The sequence below is a fragment of the Mustela lutreola genome, chromosome 14 (genome assembly GCF_030435805.1).
Source record: "Mustela lutreola isolate mMusLut2 chromosome 14, mMusLut2.pri, whole genome shotgun sequence".
NCBI lineage: Eukaryota > Metazoa > Chordata > Mammalia > Carnivora > Mustelidae > Mustela > Mustela lutreola.
This window is the reverse complement of record NC_081303.1, coordinates 49,311,876-49,334,434: the sequence shown is the minus strand read 5'-3', so window position 1 is coordinate 49,334,434 and position 22,559 is coordinate 49,311,876. Positions and strand designations below refer to the sequence as shown.

Here is a 22,559-nt window from a genome sequence, read left to right as displayed (position 1 = left end):
GCCTTCGGCTCAGGTCATGATCTCAGGGTCCTGGGATCGAGTCCCGCATCGGGCTCTCTGCTCGGCAGGGAGCCTGCTTCCTCCTCTCTCTCTCTGCCTGCCTCTCTACCTACTTGTGATTTCTCTCTGTCAAATAAATAAAATCTTAAAAAAAAAAAAAAAAAAAAAACAAAAAAAAAAAAAACAAGGGGGAAGAAATGAATGATGGGAGAAGGAGGTCCAAAGCTTCTTGAAATAAAGACCTGCCTGCTTCCTGTTCTGCCCAGGTAGGAGATCCAGTTAGGGTGACCAGTCCCCCCCCCACCTAGTTTGCCCAGGACGCAGAGAGCTGTGAAACCTTCAGTCTCAAAATGGGCAAACTGGGACAAGATGGTCCTTCACTGCTCTTAGTGTCCAGGGTGAGCTCCCCGGGATCTGGAACCTCACCTCCTCTCACCAGTAGGTTGCAAGTTCCAGCTCTAAGAACACAAACATTCAAATGGTTCCTGGCGCTGACAGAACTTTTCTCTCACATTAAACATGTATCTGCTGTTGCTGATTTCAAAACTGAATTAGCTTCCATCCACTGGCGCACACACAAAGGCCCGAAAGAAGCAGCTCTCTGCTCAAGGTCACGCTTGGAGGCTGGCAGACAGGGCCCAACCAGCTGTCCTGATTCCAAGTTCCAGGGGCTTCCAGAGATCAATGGGAGGGGCTTTTAGCCTCCTACTCTGGGTGCCCAGGTGCAGTGTCCATTCCCTCCTTGTCAGTCCCCCACCCACACACAGACACAGACACCTAGCACTAAGAGGTACTATCACTCTGTTAAGTACTGTGTACTTAGTACTACTGAGACTAAGTTAGGCATTAACAGGACCACTGTTACTCATGTTGAATAAAAAAAGAACAAAAAGGTGAAACCATGAAGTCAGACAGTACACAGTGCTCGGTTACCCGCGTCTCCCCATGACCACACACGTCCTATGTGAGCACACTTGCCGGGTCCAGGCACATGCCCAGAGAGGGGAAGAACAGGCAGACTTGTTTCCTGGGCCTTCTTTATTTCAGGCCTTATATTTGGGCCCCTCTGCTGGGCTGTCAGGGAAGGAGGGAAATCCTAAGACTTCAATTAAAGTTGTTTACACACAGCAGCAAGTAAGGCAGGGTTTTCACACGTGAAGTTGTTGGCGGCCCTGTTCATGGGTTCCCATGCATAGGCGGGGGGGAGGAGAGGTTGACCTTTGTCTTGGAAAAAAGTCATTGCAGAGGAGAGTTAGAATCAGAGGACAGGGGCACTCCAGCAAGCATCACAGCACACGAGGGAAAGCAAGGAGAACGGGGAGCTACTGAGGCTGAGGACGTCCTCACACTGGGGTCCGTGCGAGGCGCTATTACCCTGGCACGGACTGGGGCATGGCGTGTGGGCAAACCTCTACTCCCCCTCTCCACTCCATAGGAACCAAGAGTGGTACCTTACATGGTGAGAGGAGAGATCTGGGCCAGACCTAAGGAAGACATTTGGACAGAAAAAGTCTTTGAAAAATGGGAAAATAGGTCCCTAAGGGGGTGTTGCTTGCAGCGCCTGAGATGGCTTCCCTTTCTCTACCCAAAAACCAAAACCAACAGGAGAGGTCCTCGAGACCCTCAGCTGTCCGGGAGGATGGACGCAGGACTCTCCGTGGAGGGGAAGTGTCAGGGGATGGACGGGCATCTGCACTTGTGCAGTCGGGGAAGGGAGGTCCCTCTGGGCGGCCAGTGCTTCAGAGAGGGAAAACAGGGAGCAGGGCAGATGTTCTTATCTGGGCCCTCCTGCCTTCTGGTACCCAGATGCACCACACTAGCCTCCAGCTGAACAGGGCTGAGCGGCACAGCCAAGCTCCACAGGGGAGGGAGTTTGGCCAAAGCACTGGAAGCAAACTGGGCTGCTTCCCAGAGGCTCCCTGTGTCCACTGCTCTGGGAAGTCAGGTTCCCAGTGGGAAGGGAAAGCAAGGGCCTGGGAAAGGAGTGTTTCTGGGCAGGGCCTCTTGACCCCCAGGCAGGCAGAGGCTGAGCAGCCAGGGGGTCCTGGCTGGCTCCTTCTCCCCAAGGACCTGAGAGCCCAGGGCTCTGCCAGTTTGGGGCTGCTGTACTGGAGGCCAGGTTGGCCTGAGGGAAAGGAATTCTGATCCTTTGTTCATCTCCCTGGGAAGCCACGAGGAGATGCCATTCCTCCCCTAATGAGGTGAGAGCAAAGCACACAGCAGGTATTAGAGATCATCTCAAGGTACATCGGAAGGGCCCAGCAGAGGCCAAAACAAGAGCAGTGACCACAAAGATCGGACTGAAAGCCCCCATCTCAGGTCATCCCGCCCTCTCTGGTCTCAGATTAATACCCATGGCCACCCTTGCCTCCTCGCTCTCTCTCTCCTCACTCTATCCATGAAGCCAGCACGTCCTGGCAGTAATACCAAAGGTCCTCTCACGTCTCACATTCCACTGACCATCCTGGTCTGGGCTGTCACTGCCTCTCGCCTGGGTGATGACAGCCGTCCTCTAAACAGTAACCTTGCTCTCACCCTAGCTGTCCTGTGCCCAGTCCTCCCAACAGAGCAGCCAGAATGATCTTCTTCAAACCCACCCCTGCCACTCGCCGACCCAGAATCCTCTGCTGGCTTTTACTGGGACTGAAACTGGGCTCCGAAGCCGTTATGATGCTCTGTAAGGCCCCTAAAGAACCCCTGGCTTCCCACCCTTTAACTCCTACTGTCTGCTCCTGGTTTGCTGAGCTCCAGCCTGGCGAGCCTTCCTGCCGTTCCCTGAGTGCGTTAGACAAGCTTCTATTTCGGGGCCTAGCACGAGCTCTCTCCTTGGCTCAGTGGGCTCCTCACGGGCTAGGTAGGGCTTATTCTCTTATATCTTTGGGGTCTCTGAGCACATGTCCCCTTCTCAGTGAGGCCGACCCTGACCATCCTATTTAATATTGTGGCTTCTCTGCTCCAGGACTCCATGCCCCTGTCCTATGTCAGTGTTCTCCTCCACAGGTCTTCTCCCTGAGACAGCCTATGACGCATTCCCTTAGGAGGTCTGTCTGTCGCCCTCCACAAGGGCAGGACTTTCGTCTTTGTCCCTTAGGTCTATAGCAGTGTCTGGCACATGGCACGCATACCAATGTGCTGAATGAACTGAACGGATGAGTAATAAATCAGGCTGCTAACATCTAAGTGATTACTATGTGCCAGATGCTTCAGCGGGCACGCTTGTATCTTCTCATCCAAGCACCGCAAACCCCTAGGTGGCAGTTACTATGAACCCCATTTTACGCTGGAGTGGACTAAGGCCTGGGGAGGTTATGTAATCCGTCGGCAGAGGTGATACCACACCCTGGGCCGCAGCTGGATGCCAGGCCCAACACCGAAGGGGCCTGGGGGTGGGGAGCAGCTACACTGAGGCTGCACTGTGGGTGACTGACTGGTCCCCTGGTGTGCCTGGGACCTCCTGGGCACTGTCACTCAGGCTCCTTCCCTGCTCCCCCCTAACAGAAACTGTAGCCCCCCTCAGTCTCAGGATGACTGGATGGTCAGTCACCCCACTTCCTTCGGGGCAGAGCAGCCCACGTGCTGCTCTCATCTGCGCCTCGAAGCCAGTCAACCCTGTTCCCACTGTTCGCGCCTGCGCTGAATTAGTCCTGCCTTCTTCCTGTCCTCAGAGCTGGTGATGCCAGGCCCGTTAGAGGCCAGCCTATGGATCTGGTACTCAATCAAAGGTCCATGATGGCCCTTTCGGACCCAAGCAAACCAAATGAGCCTCATTAAGGACAGCAACAAAAGACCAGGACTGGCTCCTGCCTAGATGCTCTGAGTCACACGCTTACTGCCTTTTTGCCCTTTTCTCTCCTCTGTCTGCTCCACCTTAAGCGACCCTCAGCTGTAGTGGTGGCTACCTTAAGTCGGCAAGTGGCTGTCCCAGTTCCCAGCAGGGAGTGCCCTGGGCAGGGAGGGGTGGGTAGGGGCTGGAGCCTCACAGCCTTGGGAATCCTCTCTCTGGACCTGTGGCGGGGCACGGGAAAGCCATGCCGGACTGGGAGCTCAGCCAATCCCCAATTTTGGGCTTTCCATTCCATTCTTCCTGCCCCCAGAGGCTCTCAGGCCCTGCTCTCAGCAGCTGTAATTTCACAGAAATACTCGGCCAACCAAGGAGAGGGTATGAGTCCCCGATCTTTGCAGTTGCTTCTAAAATACTCGCACAGCTTCCTGGAGAGGGGAAGGAACACTTGGCAGGGAGAGAACGCTAGAAATGCAGGAAAAGGATTTCCCTTAGAAATACATTAAAAAAATAAAAATGAGAGGAATCTTTGTCCCCAAGAACATGAGCGAGAAAGCCCCACCCAAAGCAGGAGTACTTTTGGCCGTAAGAACCAGACTGAACACATGAGCCGGGAGAGGCGACAAGAATGTCAGGCTGTGAGGTCATCACCCCACCCCATGCTGGGGAGTTACTCGGCCTCTGCCAGCAGGCAGCGGTGGAAATGGAAAATCTGCGTCTGCTGTGAGCCTGTGCAGGGAATCAGCGCTTGGGAGGAGAGGCTGCAAGCCCAGCCCTCAGTGGCCTGGGTCCAGCAGGGAAGGGCCATGGCCATCCTCCCTAGGACGCCAAGGACTGCGGCAGAGGCAACCCTTATGAGAACCAGCCTAGCCCCAGAAAGGGTGGGGTGAGGTTAGACATCAGGAGGGACTTCCCAGCTGTCTGAGTTATGCTGCCTTGCCAAAGAGACAGCAGAACCTTCTCCCCACACAGCTAGTACAAGGGAGAGGTTTCTCGCGTTGATTCGAAGGCAGTCAGCTTTGGTGCATGAGAACAGACGTTGGAGTACCTCTCAAGTCCGACGAAAGAAAGACACCTTTCAAGTCCTACCTGAAACACTTCGGACTGGGGGCTCAGGGGAGGAGTTCAAAATCAGTACAGGGACCACAGGTTATAACCAACCGAACATCTCCCCACATCAGCATCTGCGGCTCATCACACCCAGAGCTGGGAGATGTGCTCTCAGTCTGCGGGAATTCCAGCCCCTAGAGATAAAGCCGTCTGTCCCGGGTGGCAGACTTCAGACTACGGGAAGAAGGGCTTCTACCTCATTCTCAGTTCAGAAAGGCAGCACGTCTCCTGCTGTCTGGCCCTCCACTCTACGCCTTTTCTGCACACTCCAAAGGGGGCGCAGAGAAAGAAAGCCCCCTCGTCTGCCCCCTGCAGCCCTCTGCTCGGCCACCTGCTCCCACACGGAATGCGTGCGCGCGCGTGTCCCTCCAGTGTCACGCTCCCTGGTGCTCACACCTTGGAGCTAAATAAAAAGAGCGAAAGCCCTACTTCTGAGGGGAGACGCGACATCTGCCTCAGCCAAGGAGGGAGTGCGATCTTTCTTCCCAGCCCCAGCCGATGTTCAATGCAAGGCAAGAAGAAAGTTCAGAACAACACTGAACTTGCAGGAGTTTCTGCAGAACTCCCAAAGGAATGCAGCACAAAGGGCTCCTGGCAAGGTGGCAGGGGAGTGAGTAGGGAGGGTTCTCGGGGCCAGGAAGCCTTCGCTCTTCCTCTCCTCAAGACTTCTCTGGCCCCTGCCTGGCAGCATTATGCCAGCTAGCCCAGAAGCCCCGCTCTGGGTAAGGAGGGGCAGAACAGATTTCACTGAGCCTGGGGAGCTGGGCTGGGAAGAGAAGGCCCAGAGCGGGTCATGGTCACACATTGTTCGCTCAGCCCTGGGCGTGTAAGTCAAATCCGACAGGGAACTCCCAGGATGCAACTCCGGAACTCCCTGCAGGGGAAGGAGGGACAGAGGTAGGGCACTTTCACTCTGCTCTTTCTCCAGCACCCGCCCTCCTCCTTTCAGCCGTGGATGCTGCTTCCCGGGCTTCGGTAGGAAGCCTTTCCCACTCCTCTATAAAGTACTAAGTATTTTTTTTTTTATGAAGCTACTGGACTTGCCTCAACTACTTCCATCACGGCATAGCTGCTTTCTGGCTGTTTGAGCTGGTCTGCCCACCTCCACCCTCGCTCCCTTTCCGCCAAGATACTCTTCTGGCTTGCGTCCTTCCCACATCTCGAAGTAGAGCTAATAGATCTGCCCAAAGCACGATGGGCAGAGCAGGCCAGACTCTTGGCCTCTGCAGCCAGGCCCGCACACACGACTTTTGGGATCACTTATTTGGCATCTTTAGTCAAGCTGGGGCAAGAGTTCAAGGTGATGGCCACAGGGCAGCGGGCTGGAGGAAAGAGACGGAGCTTGGCTATACTTCTATTCTGAAATTGATGCATTCCTAAATACAGATATTCTAAAACACACCATACGCTCTAAAGATAGGGAGGGAAATGCCAAAGAAACCAGTTGCCGTCTTCCTCTCACATCCTTCCCCAATCCCATATTCGCTCGCCTGGTTCTTTCCTCCCCCCCAACACTAGCATTTTCTACAGCAGTGGTCTCTAAGTAGGGCGCATACATCTTTGTCTGCCGGAGTGTGGGAGAAATACCAGAACTTTTTATATTACTTCATCCACTTCCATTTCTTGCCTACCTTACTATATAAATAATACTAGCATTGGAGGTACTAATAGTAATGCAGTAGTACTGTATTAATAGTATATTAATAGTATAATGCAGTAGTACTGCATTAATCAATTTTTCTCCAGACTGAAGATGTTACTGGAAATTTCAATCTGCCCCATGGAGGAAGAGCCCATCTCTGCACATCCCAGCTTGTGGAAAAAATGGATAATACTTGGTAAAACAAGCCACTGACCCAAGGCTTGAGAACAGGAATGTAAGAGATCTTAGGGTGGCAGGAAGTGTTACCCCAAATCTTGCAGTTCATGAACCAGAATCATAATTTGGGCTGGATTCTTTCCCTTCCTGCTTTTTATTCCCCAGACAATCTCAGCTCCCCAAACCTAGCGGCTGCTCAGTGATTCTGTGAGGCAAAGATGCTTGCATCTTTTATCAGGAGCATTTGGTGAGCAGTAGCAATTACCACAGAACGAGGCCAGGCCAGAGCCTCCCCAGACAATCAGATGTATAGGCGTCACCTTCACCTTCCAAGTCCCTTCCCCTCCCTTGCAGTCCTTTTAGCTAAGGTCCCTGTCCTGGCTGCTTCCATCACACCCAGCTCTTCCCCTTCATAGCACCATGATGGTATTTCTGAAATTGCCTTAGTTTCTGTGTATCCTCTTATCAACTCGAGGGAAGGAGGGACCGTGTCTGTCGTATCCGCCATGGGGTCCCCAGCTTCTGAATATGGCTGAAAGGGAACAGGAAGTCCTCTGGATCCCTGCCACGGCCTCTGCTCTGCAGAGAAGTCAAGGGGTACAGAGGGAAGATGAAACGGAAGTTCCCACCAACATTCTGCTCCACTAGATCCAAATCCACAGCAATTGTCTTTAGCTTTCTGAAAGAAGCCCACAGGCAATGCTTTATTATTCAATCAGGGCTTCCCTTGTCTGTCCTTTCCCGTCTGGGCTCAGACCCTCCTCCTGATTGTTGGCCTAGCTCTCCCTCAGGAGACATCACTCTTCCTCCGAAGAGGGCAAGCAGAGCTGAGGACCAATGTGGAGAAGTACTATGGAGGAAGAAGGATTCATGCAACTCTTCTGTCTAGACCCAAAGAATCTCAAGAGGATTGTCTCTTCTTCCTACACATAAAGAGAGACTGAGTCTCGGGAAAATGACGTTTTCCTTCTCCCTATGCCCCAGAGATTCCCTTTCCAGAGTCACAAAACTTTCTCCTGCTCACCGAACCATGGAAAGCCAGTTGGGAGGCCAAAGCCTATCCCCCAGGGGGTGCAATCCAGACACTCTGCTCTTTGGGGGATGGAGAGACTGGTTGGGGAGGGGGTGATGGAGTGGGGCGAGAGAAGATAATAGAAGGAGGGGGATGAAAACATTGGAATGAAGAAAGAAACAGGCCAACTAACCATTGATGCGAAATGCTCAGATTTTCCCTACACGAAGCCCAGGCCACGCAGCTCACTCACTCAGGCTGCCTCTGCTTTTGTCTGACAGAGCCGTGAAGGCGGAGGCCTTTAGTCACTGAGACACAAGCTCGTATCCTCTTTCATGTCTCTCCCACCCCTTCTGGTTTCCCTAACTTTCCTTCCCTTTTTTTGCACACACTCTCAGCCTGGCGTCTTGTTGTTACCGGACGCTGTGGAAGCCGAGCGCCTCCCAGCATCCTCGCGTCTAACCAGCCCTCGGCCCCTGAGGCAATGGCTCTTGCTCCAACTAGCCCCGCATGCTCAAGGCACATAAGCTACTATTACATTAATATTAGCACTGCGTCACAATTAGACATTTTATCAGGCCATGAAAGATAAAACAAACTTTTAAATTATCTCTGCTTCATCACAGTCTACCCAGTCATAAGAACTTAGGCGGGTCATTTAAGCCTTTGGGCCTGGGAGGGGGCATGGGGGATGAGTAGCACTAAATCCCCCTCCCCTGCCTCCACAGTTGTGTAAATCTCCAATAATAAAACCACATCAGTGTCATAAATATTATAAACCCCAAGTTCCATTAGGCCCCTTACTAGCTATGGTGTAAAACAATCTGTCAAACCTATACAAAACCCAGCAGAAAATAAAAGGGAAGGGTCATCCTCTAGGAACCTGTCTCCCCAGATGTCACCAGGTTTCCAACTGGCAGAATTCAAGCACCAGGTGGATTTCTTTATTCTTATTCTTAGTCCGCAGGGGCCTCCCACGGGTGACAGAACTATGCAAGGCTGTCAGGCACCTCAGTGTGGTCTTCTGTGAACCGGCTGGCTTTTTATAGCATCAGCTCACTGAAGCACCCAGAAAGTGATGCTCTTTTCTCGGCCTGCCCCACTAAATAGCTCAGCATCATCTTTGTCTGGGGACTTCTGTGTCATAGCTCTTCTGTGTCTACTTTTCGATGCCTTTATTCCTCTCACACACGAGGAGGTCACTGTCGGCACTGGGGAGTAAATATTACTCAGGGAAACATTTTTTTCGGACACCCCGCATCCCTAGCTCCAGCAGCAGCCCTCTGACGAGTCTTACACTACAACAGATCAGGATACAGATTTATGATCTAAGGAAGCAGGGGGATGGCAACAGACAACGGCACTCATGGTAGGGGTCCCGGGGTTCAGACACGGCCAGGGTCCAAAGCAGCAGAGGCGCCTGCCATCAGAAGGCATGGCTTTCAACTATAGGTCTGAAACTAGCACTGGGAAAGAATCAAAGGGCATTAACTACATCAATGCATCCCAGGTTCCAGCTGATTTGGACACCTGAGTTTTACTTTGTGAAACAGACAGCTCAACACAAGAATCACGAATGGTGCAGGAAGGGAACAAAGGTCCCGCCTAAATTCTGACGGGTGTCCCCAAGCTCCTCCGTCTCTCAGCCAACATATAATATGAATAGCCTTTATTTAAGGCCAAAACTACTAGAGAAGTGGCAGAATAAAGAAATCTTGCTGACAAGAAGTAAGCAGTGCCCAAAGGGCAGTCATTAGAGTCTAGCCAGAAGGCAAAGAGTGAGCCTCGCCAAAGCAGCTAAGCATCCGAACCACATCTCTCCGACATCAAGAGGTGAAGGGAGGAAATGGCGGCCGGCTAAGGGAGCCTTTCCAGAGAAGGTAATACATTGCGCTCCACGGGCACTACGTTCCGGCAAATGGCTATCAGACACATGGGCTCTGTTTTAATCTGAGACAGCCCATCTATCAAATACCCATTATAAGCTTGAACACTGCACACACATCATATGTATATGTAATCCCAATGATTAATTCCCATAACCGTACGGGCTAAGTGCTAATCAGTTTCAAAGAAGAAAGAGACTCAGAGAGGCTAAGAAAACTGTTCCGTGATATGATCACTAGTAACTGTAAGCTAAAAAATGATGGAGCTAGAGTTTGAACTCATGAGAGATAGGAAACTGAATTCTAGAAGGAAAGAGAACACGGAGGGCAGCTCTCTCTGATTGCAAAGAAAGCAAGACACGAGCAATGTACAGAAATAGACAGAAACCTCTCTCTCTCTCTAATTCTGAAGAGTCTGAATTCTAAGTCACAAAATTACAGCATTGGCCAGGGGTCAAAACTTCTTAGACTTGGCAAGAAAAATGATGTAGCCTCCAAGAAAGGCTCAAAAATAGCACACGTCAAGAGGTTAAAGGCATCTAAAGGGCAAGATCTTTGCTCTGTCTCGTGCTGCTCAGCTGTGCCCCGCCTCACTGACAGGACCAAGTAAGAACCTGTAAGAGGGCGGCTATAACCATGTGTACGTAAGAAAAGAAGGTCCCTTTGGTTCTGTCTCCATTTTGAGGAGGCAAAATTTTGTGTTACCGTGGCTTATCAGGCAACTGAACTGAGGCAGAAAGCATGAAGCCAGGTTTCCCCTTCTCTTTTAAGAAGAGATTAAGAAGAATGATTGGTAAAGCACACCAGACGGGGTTGAAAAAGTCATCAATAATTCCCTGACGTGACACAAAGTGAATAATCCAAAGATATGGTAGGTGTACCCATATACCCTATGACTTTCCACCCTATTCCTAACTGTCCACGATGGAGAGGAGGCACACTAGGTAGATGGACTCATCCATTGTTCCAGTGCCCCTTGTCCCCAGTCACACTGTATGATCAGTGTGGAGCAGAACCGTATCTTAAATTCTTTGGTAATCAGAGACCGATCCTGAATCAGAGACTTGATTGTTTGCTGATAAAAGCATCTAACACAAGCATCTGTAAAATAGAGACGAACCGTCTCCTTTCTGTACGTTGATACAGAAAAAGGAAGAAAAGCTTGATCTTCAGAGAACACCATCTCTAGGAAAGAAATGGCTCTCCACGGCCTCACCCCCCGTCGGTGCTTCAGCGACCACTTTTTTCGCAAAAGACACAGGTACACCAGGCAGGTCTCTCCCTGCCTCCTCCAGGAGCTAAGGAAGCAACGGTTTGGAACACCGGCCACCTTGCTCCGGGTCCCCGCCCCTGGTCCGGCCTTTACCTTCCACGGGGTTGGTTTTCAGTCTACTGCACAGATTCATCACCCCCCCGTAGTGGACATTGATCTGGTCGATTCCATCAGAGGAACGCAGCTCCATGAGCTTCCTCAGTTCCATTACTGTGCAGCCAAAGTCCCCTTCGTGGCTCTCAACCATCGAGTTGGCCGGCAAGGCATGTTCTGTTGGGTTCGTCATTTTGCCTGCTGTTACCAAGCCCCTCGACCAGAGAAAACGAGGAGTTTCCCTTCAACTGCTCGGGAACTTCCGCCTTTCTGCCTCACTTCTTCTTACTTCTTGCTTCTCGGGGAGCCCAGTGAGGAAATAGATGGGACCAGAGCAGCCTCTAGCCCAGATCCTTTTTTGTGTGTGAAGCTTGGCAGCGAGAGGAGGAAGAGGATGGGGGAACCGAGTGGAAGCCGGACCACGTGTCACGATGATTGGTGTCCCCAGGGAGTGACGGAAGCACTTGTCCAGGGTAGGTAGGTTCCTAGCTTAGACCAACTTGCCCAGATGGAGGTATAAACAGGATGTGCATGTTACCATGGAGGCCACCTTAGCAACAACCAGCAACGGCAGTGGTAGAGAGGCGGCAGGAGGAGGAGGAAGAGGAGGGCTCCCTGGATACTGCTGACAACTGGATCTCTGGAATAAAGATTCAAAGACAGACAAAAACAATTAGAACGGCTACGAGGATCGGCATCTGCGACGGCAAGAGGGACTCATTCTAGCACAAGGGTTTAGGTGACAGTTGATGCCTAAGCCCAACCGGTGGCAGAGGCCCGGGCTGAGCAGACGGACTCAGGAGGGGCCCGTTCCTCCCTGGGAGGCCCCCGCAGCTTGTGAACCCCCTTGTAGAGAAGTAATTTTAGATACATCTCCGTCCTGCCATCACAGTGCCCTCAAGCCAAGGGACACGGATCCGGCCATTCCAGAAACGAACAGCTCTCATGCTCTCCCTTGTCTGTCAGTTTGAGGGCCCCGCCATGAAATCCTTTGGTCTGACCTTGCCTCGAACAGGGGAGAAGAGGTCAGAAGACGAGTCCAGACCAGAGTGACCTGGAGGGTGGCCGGCCAGTCTGCTGCCCGCACACCCTGTACCCAGCATACACAGGTACAAACCAGGAGGGTAACCTCATAGACAATGCCTGTGTCCTCTGGGGCCCCTCAGAATACTAAGCCTCTGGCCAGCCGGAAATACCACAGCCCGCCGCTGCTGCCCTCAATGGGTCAGGAACTGGGTTCGAGTCTTGGGAGTGAAGCCCCACACCTCCAAAAAGCTTCCCCTCAGTCCGAAAGGGGAGAGTAAAATGAACCGGCAGTCGGCCATATGGGGTGGAGCCTTTTTACATAAACGGGACAGAAGGACCTCGGAGGAGCAGGAAGACAGTTTAAGGGTAAATCTGAGAGTTAAAGTTACTGCGCTGGCAGGGATAAGACAGCAACAGTTCGGCTGGAGCCCAAGGCCACAGCAAGGTAAGCACGAGAGCAGTGTGAGCCTGCAAGTGGGCGAGCACTAGATTATCTCAGACCAGCATTTCTCTCCTCAGAGAGCCAGGGGCTCCCCCTCTGACTCTGGGGAGGGGCCGAGCTACAAGCAAGTGAGGCTATAAAGGGCTGACGGTGGCAAGGCTCATCCCCGCATTGTCCTTACTTCAGAGAGCAGCTCCTGCCAGCTCTCAGGGACCCACTGTCACACATCAGCCACTTATTTGAGAGAGAGAGAGAGCAGAGGAGGGGCAGAGGGAGAGAGAATCTTTAGCAGACCCTGTACTCAGCATGGAGCCTGATGTGGGGCTTGATCCCACGACCCTGAGACCATGACCCGAGCTGCAACCCGAGTCAGACGTCTAACTGATTGAGCCACCCAGGCGCTTCCACATCATTTAAATGTGAAGAGTCTCAAAAAACATGAAGGGGTATTTTTTTCCCCTTTTTAAAAAAAGATTTTATCCATTTATTTGTCAGAGAGAGAGCGAGGGTGCAAGCAGGGGGAGTGGCAGGCAGAGGGAGAGACAGATTCCTCGCCGAACAGGGAGCCTGATATGGGACTCGATCCCAGGACCCTGGGATTATGACCTGAGCTGAAGGCAGATGCATACCCAACAGGGCCACCCCAGGAATCCCAAAGGGGCTCTTTCTAAATGTAGCACCAGAACCCGCTGACTTGAGTTCAGTTACCAGGGGGTGCCAAGGAGCTCTGGACAGCCCCTTTCTAACACACAGATGACATCCTCCCTGCCAGAAGGTGAATGGAGAAGCACAAGAACCATGAGATAAAGGCTTGCCCCTTTTACCAGTTACTTTTCCAAAAATCACATGTGGCCAAAGCTGCGGCTGATTTCCATGAATCCTGTTCCCGGCAGGTCCCAGGGGATGGAGTTGGCTACACTCCTGCTTCCCCCCTTAGTGTACCCTTTGCTTCTTCCTTTTCCCAGAGATTTTTAGAGCGACTCTGGCCGACAGAGGGCTAAGCAGGCAGGGTTTTGTTTCGTTGTTGCTATTGTTTTCCAAATATCATACTGCCTTTCTTTTTCTTCTTTCTGCCTTTCTTTTTAGATGTCCAGCAGCCTGGGGAGCAGAGGTCCGGGAGGAACGTGAGGCAGTGCGTCAGATTCCCATCATCCCGCTGGCCCAAGGATTCCAGGGGTACCACAGAATGTCCCTCCAGTTCGGCCTCCCGCCTAAGCCTGGAAGCAGTGGGAAGGGCTCTAGCCGTAAGAAACCCATCTTGACCCTTAAGTAGAGCTCCTTAACCTTTCAAGAGGATGTTGAGAACCAAACTGATGGAGTGCTAAACCGGAAATCAGATTTTACTTTTTTTCTATTTATTTGTTTTCTATGTTCCTTGAGAGCAAAGGTTGCACTGGTCTCGTCCAGGGCTTCATCCCCAGTGCGTGAAGACAGCCCGCACACAGTAGGCATCCAGTTAATCTGACGTTGTTAAATAATTGGGAGCAGATTCTAAACCAGATTTACCATCTTCCCAGGCATCCTCTGGGCAAGTCTCTTGTCCTTCTTAGGGCTCAGTTCCTCCTGCCTTTACCTGGGGGTGGGGGAGGGAATGAGCCCTACCTCTTCATGCCATCCTCAGAAAGTGATCAAGGACAGCAAATGAGAGCTAGAACTAGTGCGGGAAGGCTTAGATGAAAGATGCCCAGCGTCCAGCATGTCTGCTCTCAAGTGCTGGGAGAAGGCTTACTTTGATCCTAATGAACTTCTGGGATCTAGCCCTTTAAGCAGAAGGCCAATAAGCTCCTTGCGCCCCTCCATCTTTCCTTGCCGGAGGGAACTCCCAACCCTCAAAAAGAATGGAAAATTCCAACCAGCTTCATCAGCAATAACCATTAGCTAGGGTATAACCACTGGCAATACCACTAGGCCAGGCAGCCTAGATTTCTAGAAAGGGCCAAGTCTGAGTCAGAATTCCTTACTTTGACCCTCTCTTCAAGATATCAACGAGGAGACATTTTTCACTCACTTGGGCAACCAGTGAGAAGAGGACACTTCAGACACGAACATATGGGGCATGTGGTTTGTGGGAACAAGGTTTGTTGCTTCAGGTTAGCTCTAGAAACACTCACAGAGGAAGGGCAAGCACTAGAGTCAAGGCAGGCGGTGTCAGCTGGGGCCCTGGTTTAAGGTGGGATCTCTAGGAAAGTTCTTCTGGAATTTGGAGGCGTTGCGGGAACCCATGCTTCTCTCTGAGCTCTTAGAATGTGAGCTCTCTGCAACTGCCGAGCCTGCCTGGCCCCTGTCCTTATTAGGCAACTGGCAAAGAATCATATGTAAGCGCTCACACCACCTCAGCCTTGGCCTCAGCCTCAGACTCAATGCTCAGACGCCTGGGAGGTACCACCTCTCATCAGGTCAGGATTAGTCATTTAGCTTGGGGCATTCTGGGTAAGGTATGTTCTCAGTCCCGGTTTCTAACATTGTGCCTGCTTAAAGGTTGATAGCATGGGAGAGCAAACCCTCTCCCATCGCCTCCTTCAGGGGCAAGTGATCGTATTCCTTTACATGATCACTGAATCATCTCAATGTCTGTCTTCCTAAAGTCCTATAACATCTGTTCTACAATTGGGATGACCTGTGAAAGTGCGGTCATGTATCAGTTCTAGGGAGGACAGCTAGGAGCTCCCCCCTCCCACCACTCCCTTACAGATGAGGACACTGAAGTCCAAAAAAATAAATAAGTGATTTAGTCTTTGGCAAGTCAGCATCCTTGGCTGCCTGGCGCTCTTTTTGTGACACCTTACTCCTTCCCTCCTCACTTTCAGACAAACATCTAAGAGGTCCTTTAAAATGCAGCATCTCTGGAGTACGGAAAACATCCATTTCCACTTAGAGGAAATGCGGCCTCTTCCTTCTCGTTCTGGTTGGGAATCAACTACATTTCCATTACAGGGGCCAAAACAGACCCTCTCCCTCTCCCATACGCACCTGAGAAGCAAACTGCCCCCCACTTCCTGGAAAGTGATAAGCCTCAGGCCTCCTGGGCTTGCTCCAGAGCTCCAAAACGGAGCTGCCAGAGACAAGAACCGCATGCCCTGAGCCACCAAACCATAAACAATAGTCAGACACTCTGTTTCCTCCAATTTTGTCCAAGGAATCCCTTATTCTTGGAAGCTTTCCCAGCGCTAAGGAAGAGGTACAGCCCCAGACTACGAGGAGAAAGGGTAGCTCCGTGTAGGGGATAGAGTGGGATCTTTTGAGGATCCAAAAGGAAGCCACCGCCACCCCCCCCAATCTCCTCTGCCAAAGGCTCCTATTGAATCTGGCCCGATGCATGGGAAATGAAGTATGAATGGAAACGGGAGAAAGGAAACAGGAGGGGCCAGGAGCTGGGGAATCAGGCTGGCTCCGCTCTGCAGCTGGACCTGCCTGGAATAGTTAAAGGCAGCCCTCAACACTGGCCCCCAGGCTGCAAGGAGGGAAGACTTCTTGTGGGCTGGGGCAGGGAGAGGAGGGGAGGCCAGTCCCACCTTAGATAGCACCAAACTGAAATATGAAACCTGTGCCAGCAACCCCCTCCCATACCCTGTTCCCTTCTCTCTGGTCTGGAGGCTCCCTTTCCCAAGTGAGGCTCTGTTTTCCTCCCTATTTGCAGGAACAGGGAGGCAATGGGGTCAGGGGTTGGACAGGAGGGAAATAACAGTACTGGAGCACCTGCAACGAGCCGGGCACCACAGCAGGCACCTTGTGTGGGAACGAGAGAGGTCAGAGGCGCGGGCATGTGCGTGTGTGTTATATGGGGCCTGGCAGAGCAGCCGAGGACGTGGAGTGGTTGGTCCGTGCACAGCAGCACTTACCATCACTGCGCATACTGTTTTTTGAATCCTCACCCGCAGCCCCGCAGGGAGGGCGCTGCTGTTTTGTGGCAGGGAAACAGCTTCAGAAAGCCAGGGTTAGTGCCCCAGGCTGAATCCAAGCCACCCTGCCCAAAGGACAAGGACCATCCTGTGACACAAAAGAAAAAAAAAAGCAATGGCTTTACCTTGGAAAGCCTGCAGAGAAGGTCCACATAAAGCTTTCCATGCCTTGCCCAAGAGCCAGCCCTAAAGGCTCTCAAACAGGGCTGGGGACCACCTCCTCTGTGGTGATTGGAGACACAGAGACCCTGCTCTAGCCTCTCTCTCTCTCCTGTCTCCAGCAGGGGCATTGCCTGGGCCACCGCCTCCCGTTTCCGAAGCTTTACTTTGCCCTTCGGGCCCTCCCAGGCTTCTGAGAGGGCCATGCCCTGTCAAGAAATCCAGCAAGCGCTTGACCACAGCGGGCTGCCTGGCGTGAAGCTTTCCTGGCCGGCCCTTCTCTCTGAAGGTCTAAACCCCACACACAGGCTTCTCTGCTCCCTCCTCTTTACAGGCCCCTCATTTCCATGACTCTAGTTCTTGCCATTCAGGTCTGGCAGCCTATCCCCAGCACGGTCCCAGGCTCTTCCTTCCCTCCCCAGGCCTGCCCTGCCCTGTGGCTCCTCCAATGCCTGCTGCCCTGCAGAAGCATATCTGAGCACACGCCCTCCTTCAGTCTTCGGAGAACCTTTGGAGGCATGAGGGAAGAAGGTCAGAAGCAGAGAACATAGGCTAAAGTCTGGGTGGTGGGCATCACCCCCATCAGAATGCCCAAGAACCATGTCCATGCCAAGAAGCCAAGTGAGGGCCAGGGCATCAAAACCAGGCTTCCGTACTGACCACAGGATGGCACGATGTGGCCTGTGGTCTAGGCCCTACAACCCCATGCTAGTTCTTAGCCAGTTCCTAGGACCTGGGTTCTAGAGGATTCTCCCTTCCTGAAGAGAGAACCTCACCTCCTGGTTAGAAGGCAGCACCCACGAGGCTGGCTCACTGACCCCTCTCCTCCCCGTCTGCCACGCTGAGCAAGCCTTCAGTCCCACGGCAGGAATGGAGTGCGAGAATCAAAGCCATCTTTCTGGAGAAAAAGGGTCACCGTCCACCCCTGAGCCTTAGGGATCCAGAATTCTTCCTTCTTCTCCAGAGTCAGCTGGTACTTCTAAGGCAAAACTATGTCCATGAACACTCTGGCCCCATCCTGTACTCCAGGGCACGTCTTCCAAAAAAAATGATCAAGCAAGTTCAGCCGGGGTGGGGGGCGTGTGTAAGGGTGTTCACTGGAACATTACTGCTGGTCAAGGCAACCTGAGATTGCCCGTCCAGGCATGGGCGGGCAGAATCTGTGCTTTAGATAACAGCGGCTATTAGGCAAGAGTTAGAAACACAGATCAGATGTACACACGGTGATGCCGGTGATCTCAGAAACAGCGCTGGGGTGGGGCAGGGCACTTTGATGGCGTCTATGCAAATTAAAAACACATACTCTAAAGGGATGCTATCCATTTTAAGGGATGTATTTAAACAAAAAGATACATATGAGGCCATGAGAATGCTGCTCATGGGCGGAGAAGGGGACAGATGTGGGATGTGGGGTACCAGTGAGCGTGCAGAGGGCCTCGCCGTGGCCCAGTGATAAGAGGGGCCATGAACCAATGGTATGGTCATCCTCCTACTCTGCACTTGAGATCTGAACAAATAAAAACAAAACCTACCATGATCCTGAAAACTTGCAATCCTAGAAGGGCTGTACTGTCAAAAATATGCCATGGCGAAGAGGACCGAACTTAACGGCTTCAAGGGGCAGGGAGAGGGAGGGCCCATCGAAAGCTCAAACTCTCTCTACACAGTGATACCAAGAATTGACCCGAGGTTGGTAGCCTGTCCCTAATCATTTGGCTTGCTGAGATTCAGCTCCCGTCAGAGACCCAGAAACCATCGAGATGAAGACAGGAAGCTTCGAGCTAGAGCAGAGTGTGCCTGAGAGGGCAGTGTCCCCCTCTAGCTTTATCCTAAAATAGCATCAATCCATCAAGATGAAAAAGGGCAGCCCTTCAGGCCCAGAGCCACGGGGAATGTGCCCTCTTCCATAGAATCTGAGTCAATTTGGCTTGGGTCACTCCTGTGACCCCAGGGGTGCAGGGAAATGTTCACAGGAAGCTAGAGCTTAAGGTGCAGGATGGAACCGTAACAATGACCATTTCCTTCAGCTGCTTAAGGAGAATAAGAGCCCATTTCAGGAGGGAGGGACAGGGCCTTGCGGAAGGTCTGCTGTTTAATGAAAAGGGCGCCGACAGCCTCTCCCAGTCCCTCCCACCTGTTCACGGAGATGCTCAGGATCCAGGTTTGCAAGGCTGTCTGCTTCTCACACCCAGGTGGGGAGCAGCTCCTCAGAACTGGGGCGGGACATAGACCTTGGGCAGTGACATGCAAATGTCCATTATGTATGTTCTCTTGGACAACATACGTGGCCTTTCTTGGGGCTGCTTTCTGTGGTTTTTCCACATTTTGGTTCCAAGGGAACAAAGGGGCTTTTTAGCAGCGGGATTGGATCTTGGGTTATTTTTAGAAACAAATTTCAGCAGAGTCATGCCAGGCTGGTGGAAAGGAAGAGGAGGGTCGATCTCCCTTGGCTCTTGGAGCAGGATCTTGTAGCTCCTAGGCTCAGGTGCTGGTGGAGTCCTCGGGGCAGTGGGGGAGAGGTGGGAGCCCCTGGCCTGGGACTGAGAAGGCACAGCTCATCCCCCAGGAGGGGGTGCTGCGGGCCGCGGCTCTGTCCCCAGAGCTCAGCAGCCGAGGAAGCCAAGGACTATTTCTGAATGACCCAGATGGCCGTCAGGGTACCGCACACTGGACTTTATGCCTGGGGGACAGGCCCATCACACCCCTCCCTTCCATGACAGTCTCCCCTGAACAGAGCACAGAGAACCTCCCCCCTGACCCCAGGCCTCCTCTCAGCCCACCCATTTCCTGCAAGTCCCAGGCAGAAGAGCAAGGACTCCACTTGGAGATGATGGTGGGCATCAGGAAAGGAGGCTGCCCTGGCAGCCGGCCTCAGAGTCATGGTTGTGGAGCTCAGGTGAGCATCAGAACATCTGGGAGGGCTGAGTACAACCTATGCGTGGTGTGGGCCCTGCTGCTCCCACCAGACTTTTTGATTTGGTGGTGTGAGGGCAGGCCTGGGAATACGCATTTCTAACACGCTCCCTAACAAGGGTGCTGCCGCTGCCCGTCTGGGGCCCACAGCAGAGGACACGGCAGAGGAGACAGAGCATCTCTGCAAACAACACCTCCCATAACACCGGGGAGTGCCCTTCGCAGGTGTCCAAGGGAGGCCTGGTTCGGACGGGGGTTCTCGGACCTAGGCTGATGGCAGAGGCCCGGGAGGAGATCTTGTCACAAAGCCCCTCCTGCTCTTCCTTCTCCCAGAGCACCAGTCTCTCCTTCCAGTCATCTCAGGGTTCCCCCTTTCCCAGACAGACCACGATCCTCCCTTGGAAAGCCCCTCTCCTGTGAGTCCTTGAGAAAATGGGACTCCAGAGGACCTCCAGGGACTTGGAACAGGAGATAAGGCTTATCGGGAACGTCAAAACAAGCTACCCCGTGAGCTTCAGAGAACACCCAGGCCTCTCCTAGGTTCAGGTGGAGCTAAGCCCCCCTGCACCCCTGTTTCCTACAGCCCACAGCAGGAGATGGGAGACAGAGTGGGCCGCATGCAGGTGATGGGAAATGTGGAAACCCAAGGCGCCTAACACTCGTCTTTGGGAGCTTTGGGCTCCCCCAGTGTTCCTGCCACTGGCCCATCTGGACCCCAGGCTACCCTCCCCGCCACCCCCCACCCCTGTAGCCCCTGGGTGGGGCGGGTGCGGGCGGCTGCCCACAGCTCTGAGGCCCAGGCTGGGGGTGCGGCTGGGGGAGAAGCAGCTGTTTCCCTGTCGGGGTGACAGGCTGCTATAAACACGCGCTCCAGGTTGCTATGGCAAAGCGAGTGTGCAGCCTGGCTACGGTGAAGCTATTTATGTGCCTGTAATGGCAGAGTGGTCTGTTTTTTATTATTTTACTTTTAAAGCTTTCCTTTCCCAACCCCCCTAATACAGCTTAAAAAAAAAAAAAAAAGAAAAAAGAAAAAAAAAAAGAACCACCGAAACTTTCTCAGGAACCAAAAGAGGGTAGCTGGGGAACAGAGTTTAGGACTTGGTCCTGGAAAGGGAAGCTGATGTAAAGAATATGGTATTCCTTTCAAGCAGGGAATGTGCGTCTTCTTGCTCCTACCAGCCTATGCCTCACCTCCTCAAGGAGGAAGGCCAAACTCCGTGTCCCTTCTCCTCTGCGCCACTTACGATATGAAAAGGAGACACACCCCCTCTGTCTTCTATCTTCCTGTCAAAGGCAAGCTCCAGCCAGCAGCTTTCCTCACACCCCCCTCTTGCCGCCCCCCAACCCCCACCATCAGCACCCATTGGCTACCAATGTCATCAGGGTGCTTTCCACCAAGAGTCAAGGGGAGAGAGCTCCAGAGCACCCCCGGGGCTGGAGGTCTGCCAGGACTGACCTCTAGAGGTGCCTCGGCAAGGACATGTGTTTCTCCACTTACACAGAGAACTTCCATCCAATGCTCACCCTTCAGGGAGCTCTGGGGTGAAGGGGTGCCCTGCACAAGACAGGAGGTTTGAGTCAGGGTGGCGAGGACCCCTAGCTGGTGCCACAGAGTTGGCACTCAAGGTTCAGAGCTGAAGGAGGACCACAAGTGAGACTGATTCCTCCTCAGACACACACACACGAGGGACCAGGCACATGGGAAAGGTTTTGGGCAGAGAAGGAAGGGAGTGATCAGAGAGTAGCCATGGGCTGGGGCCACTGTGGCCTTCTGCCCTTTCCACTCGTCCGACCCAAAAGAAAGTAACAAATAAAAAAGAAATGGGCTGTGGGTCATAGGTAGCTCAAGAAGGGCAAGAGAGTGGAGGGAACTAATCCATGTGGTAATCACACGCACACACATACCCCTAAGCCAAGAGTGTGTACCCACTTGGTCAAACATGCTGTAGGCTGACCATCACTAAATGACATCTAAATAAGAGAGAATCACCTTCCAGAAACAGCCGGTGGGAATACAAAAGATGCCACAGATTTTATCATCCCTCTTTCTCCTCCTTACTCCAGCTCCTTTAGGATTTGGCATATCCTTCAGAGGAGAAAAAAACACAAACCACCCCACTGCTGATGGCCATGTTAATCAGATAAAGTTAGGGCGGTATTAAGAAGAGAAAAATCCCACAAACTGTTCCAATCCCTTCCATCTCAGATTATAACTGAGTGTTTCCAGATGCCACTGTAACTCTGAAAGGATATTGAGGAAAACAACTCCATGGGGAGGAGGAGAGAGGGGAGAGGACAGGAGAAGGGAGAAGCATGCTCGGCTGCCCCAGGAGAGCTCAAAGTCCTAACTGACAGCCCTGGTTCGCTGACCAAGTCTTGCTGGGAAAATCAGAACTTGGAACAGAATCAGTCATGGCAGCACCTTGGGGTCAAAAGAGCAGAGCAGTCACGGTTTTTAAGCCTGTCAAACCGACTGTCATCAAACGTCCCATTGTTCCTGTAGGGTAAGAAGCGAGGAGGGAGGAAGGGAGGAAAGGGTCCAGTATGGAGCACTGTCCCCGAGAGTTGAGAGGAGTCTAATGGTGTCCCAGATCCCAGTGGTTCTATTCCTAAATCTCAGCGTATGGATTCAAGCTGAGTGGCCACTACTTAGGGATACATAAGAAGACAAAGAGAAGCAGACACGTCTCAGAACCCCCAAGGTAGAGGAAGCTTCCAAATACCACGGGGCTAGAAAGAACATCTATTCAAAAAAGCCCAGATCCGTGGTGACAGACACAGAGCCCATTGTTGAGAGACAGAGAGGGCCAGCAAAGCGGTGGCTCAGCTCCAGCCGGTCATTGTTGATGGAAGAGGCAAGAAAGTGGAGAGTTCTGTGTCTTACTCTTCCAAATGAGCAGAAAGGTGGTCTCACCTCTCCATCCCAGCCCCCGTGCCAGGGCCTGACCTCAAGCGGACTTAATGAGCGAACCAAGCTTCTCTGCTCCAGTTCGCTTCCATTTCCCAGCGAACGAGAAGTGTATAAGTCCCAGAAGGGGACCCAAACTCCAGGGAGAATCAGTTACCTGTGAGAGTTCCAAGAACTACTCCTTCCCCACTCGCCCCACTCTCCCTCCTCCCTCTCGGGATCCCGAGAGACTGGCTGG

The 22,559-nt window shown here is 52.5% G+C and overlaps 1 protein-coding gene across 7 annotated transcripts in view; it reads right to left on the bottom strand.

Moving 5' to 3' along the window:
- The window catches only part of ATP2B4 (ATPase plasma membrane Ca2+ transporting 4), a 94,209-nt gene that overhangs the window by 38,255 nt on the left and 33,395 nt on the right, over positions 1–22,559 (bottom strand). For all 7 annotated transcript variants that reach the window (XM_059146977.1, XM_059146978.1, XM_059146972.1 and 4 more), the window contains exon 2: positions 10,975–11,614. In XM_059146977.1, the coding sequence (XP_059002960.1) occupies positions 10,975–11,167 (193 nt within the window). In that variant the 5' untranslated portion in view covers positions 11,168–11,614. The remainder of the gene's footprint in view (positions 1–10,974; positions 11,615–22,559) is intronic.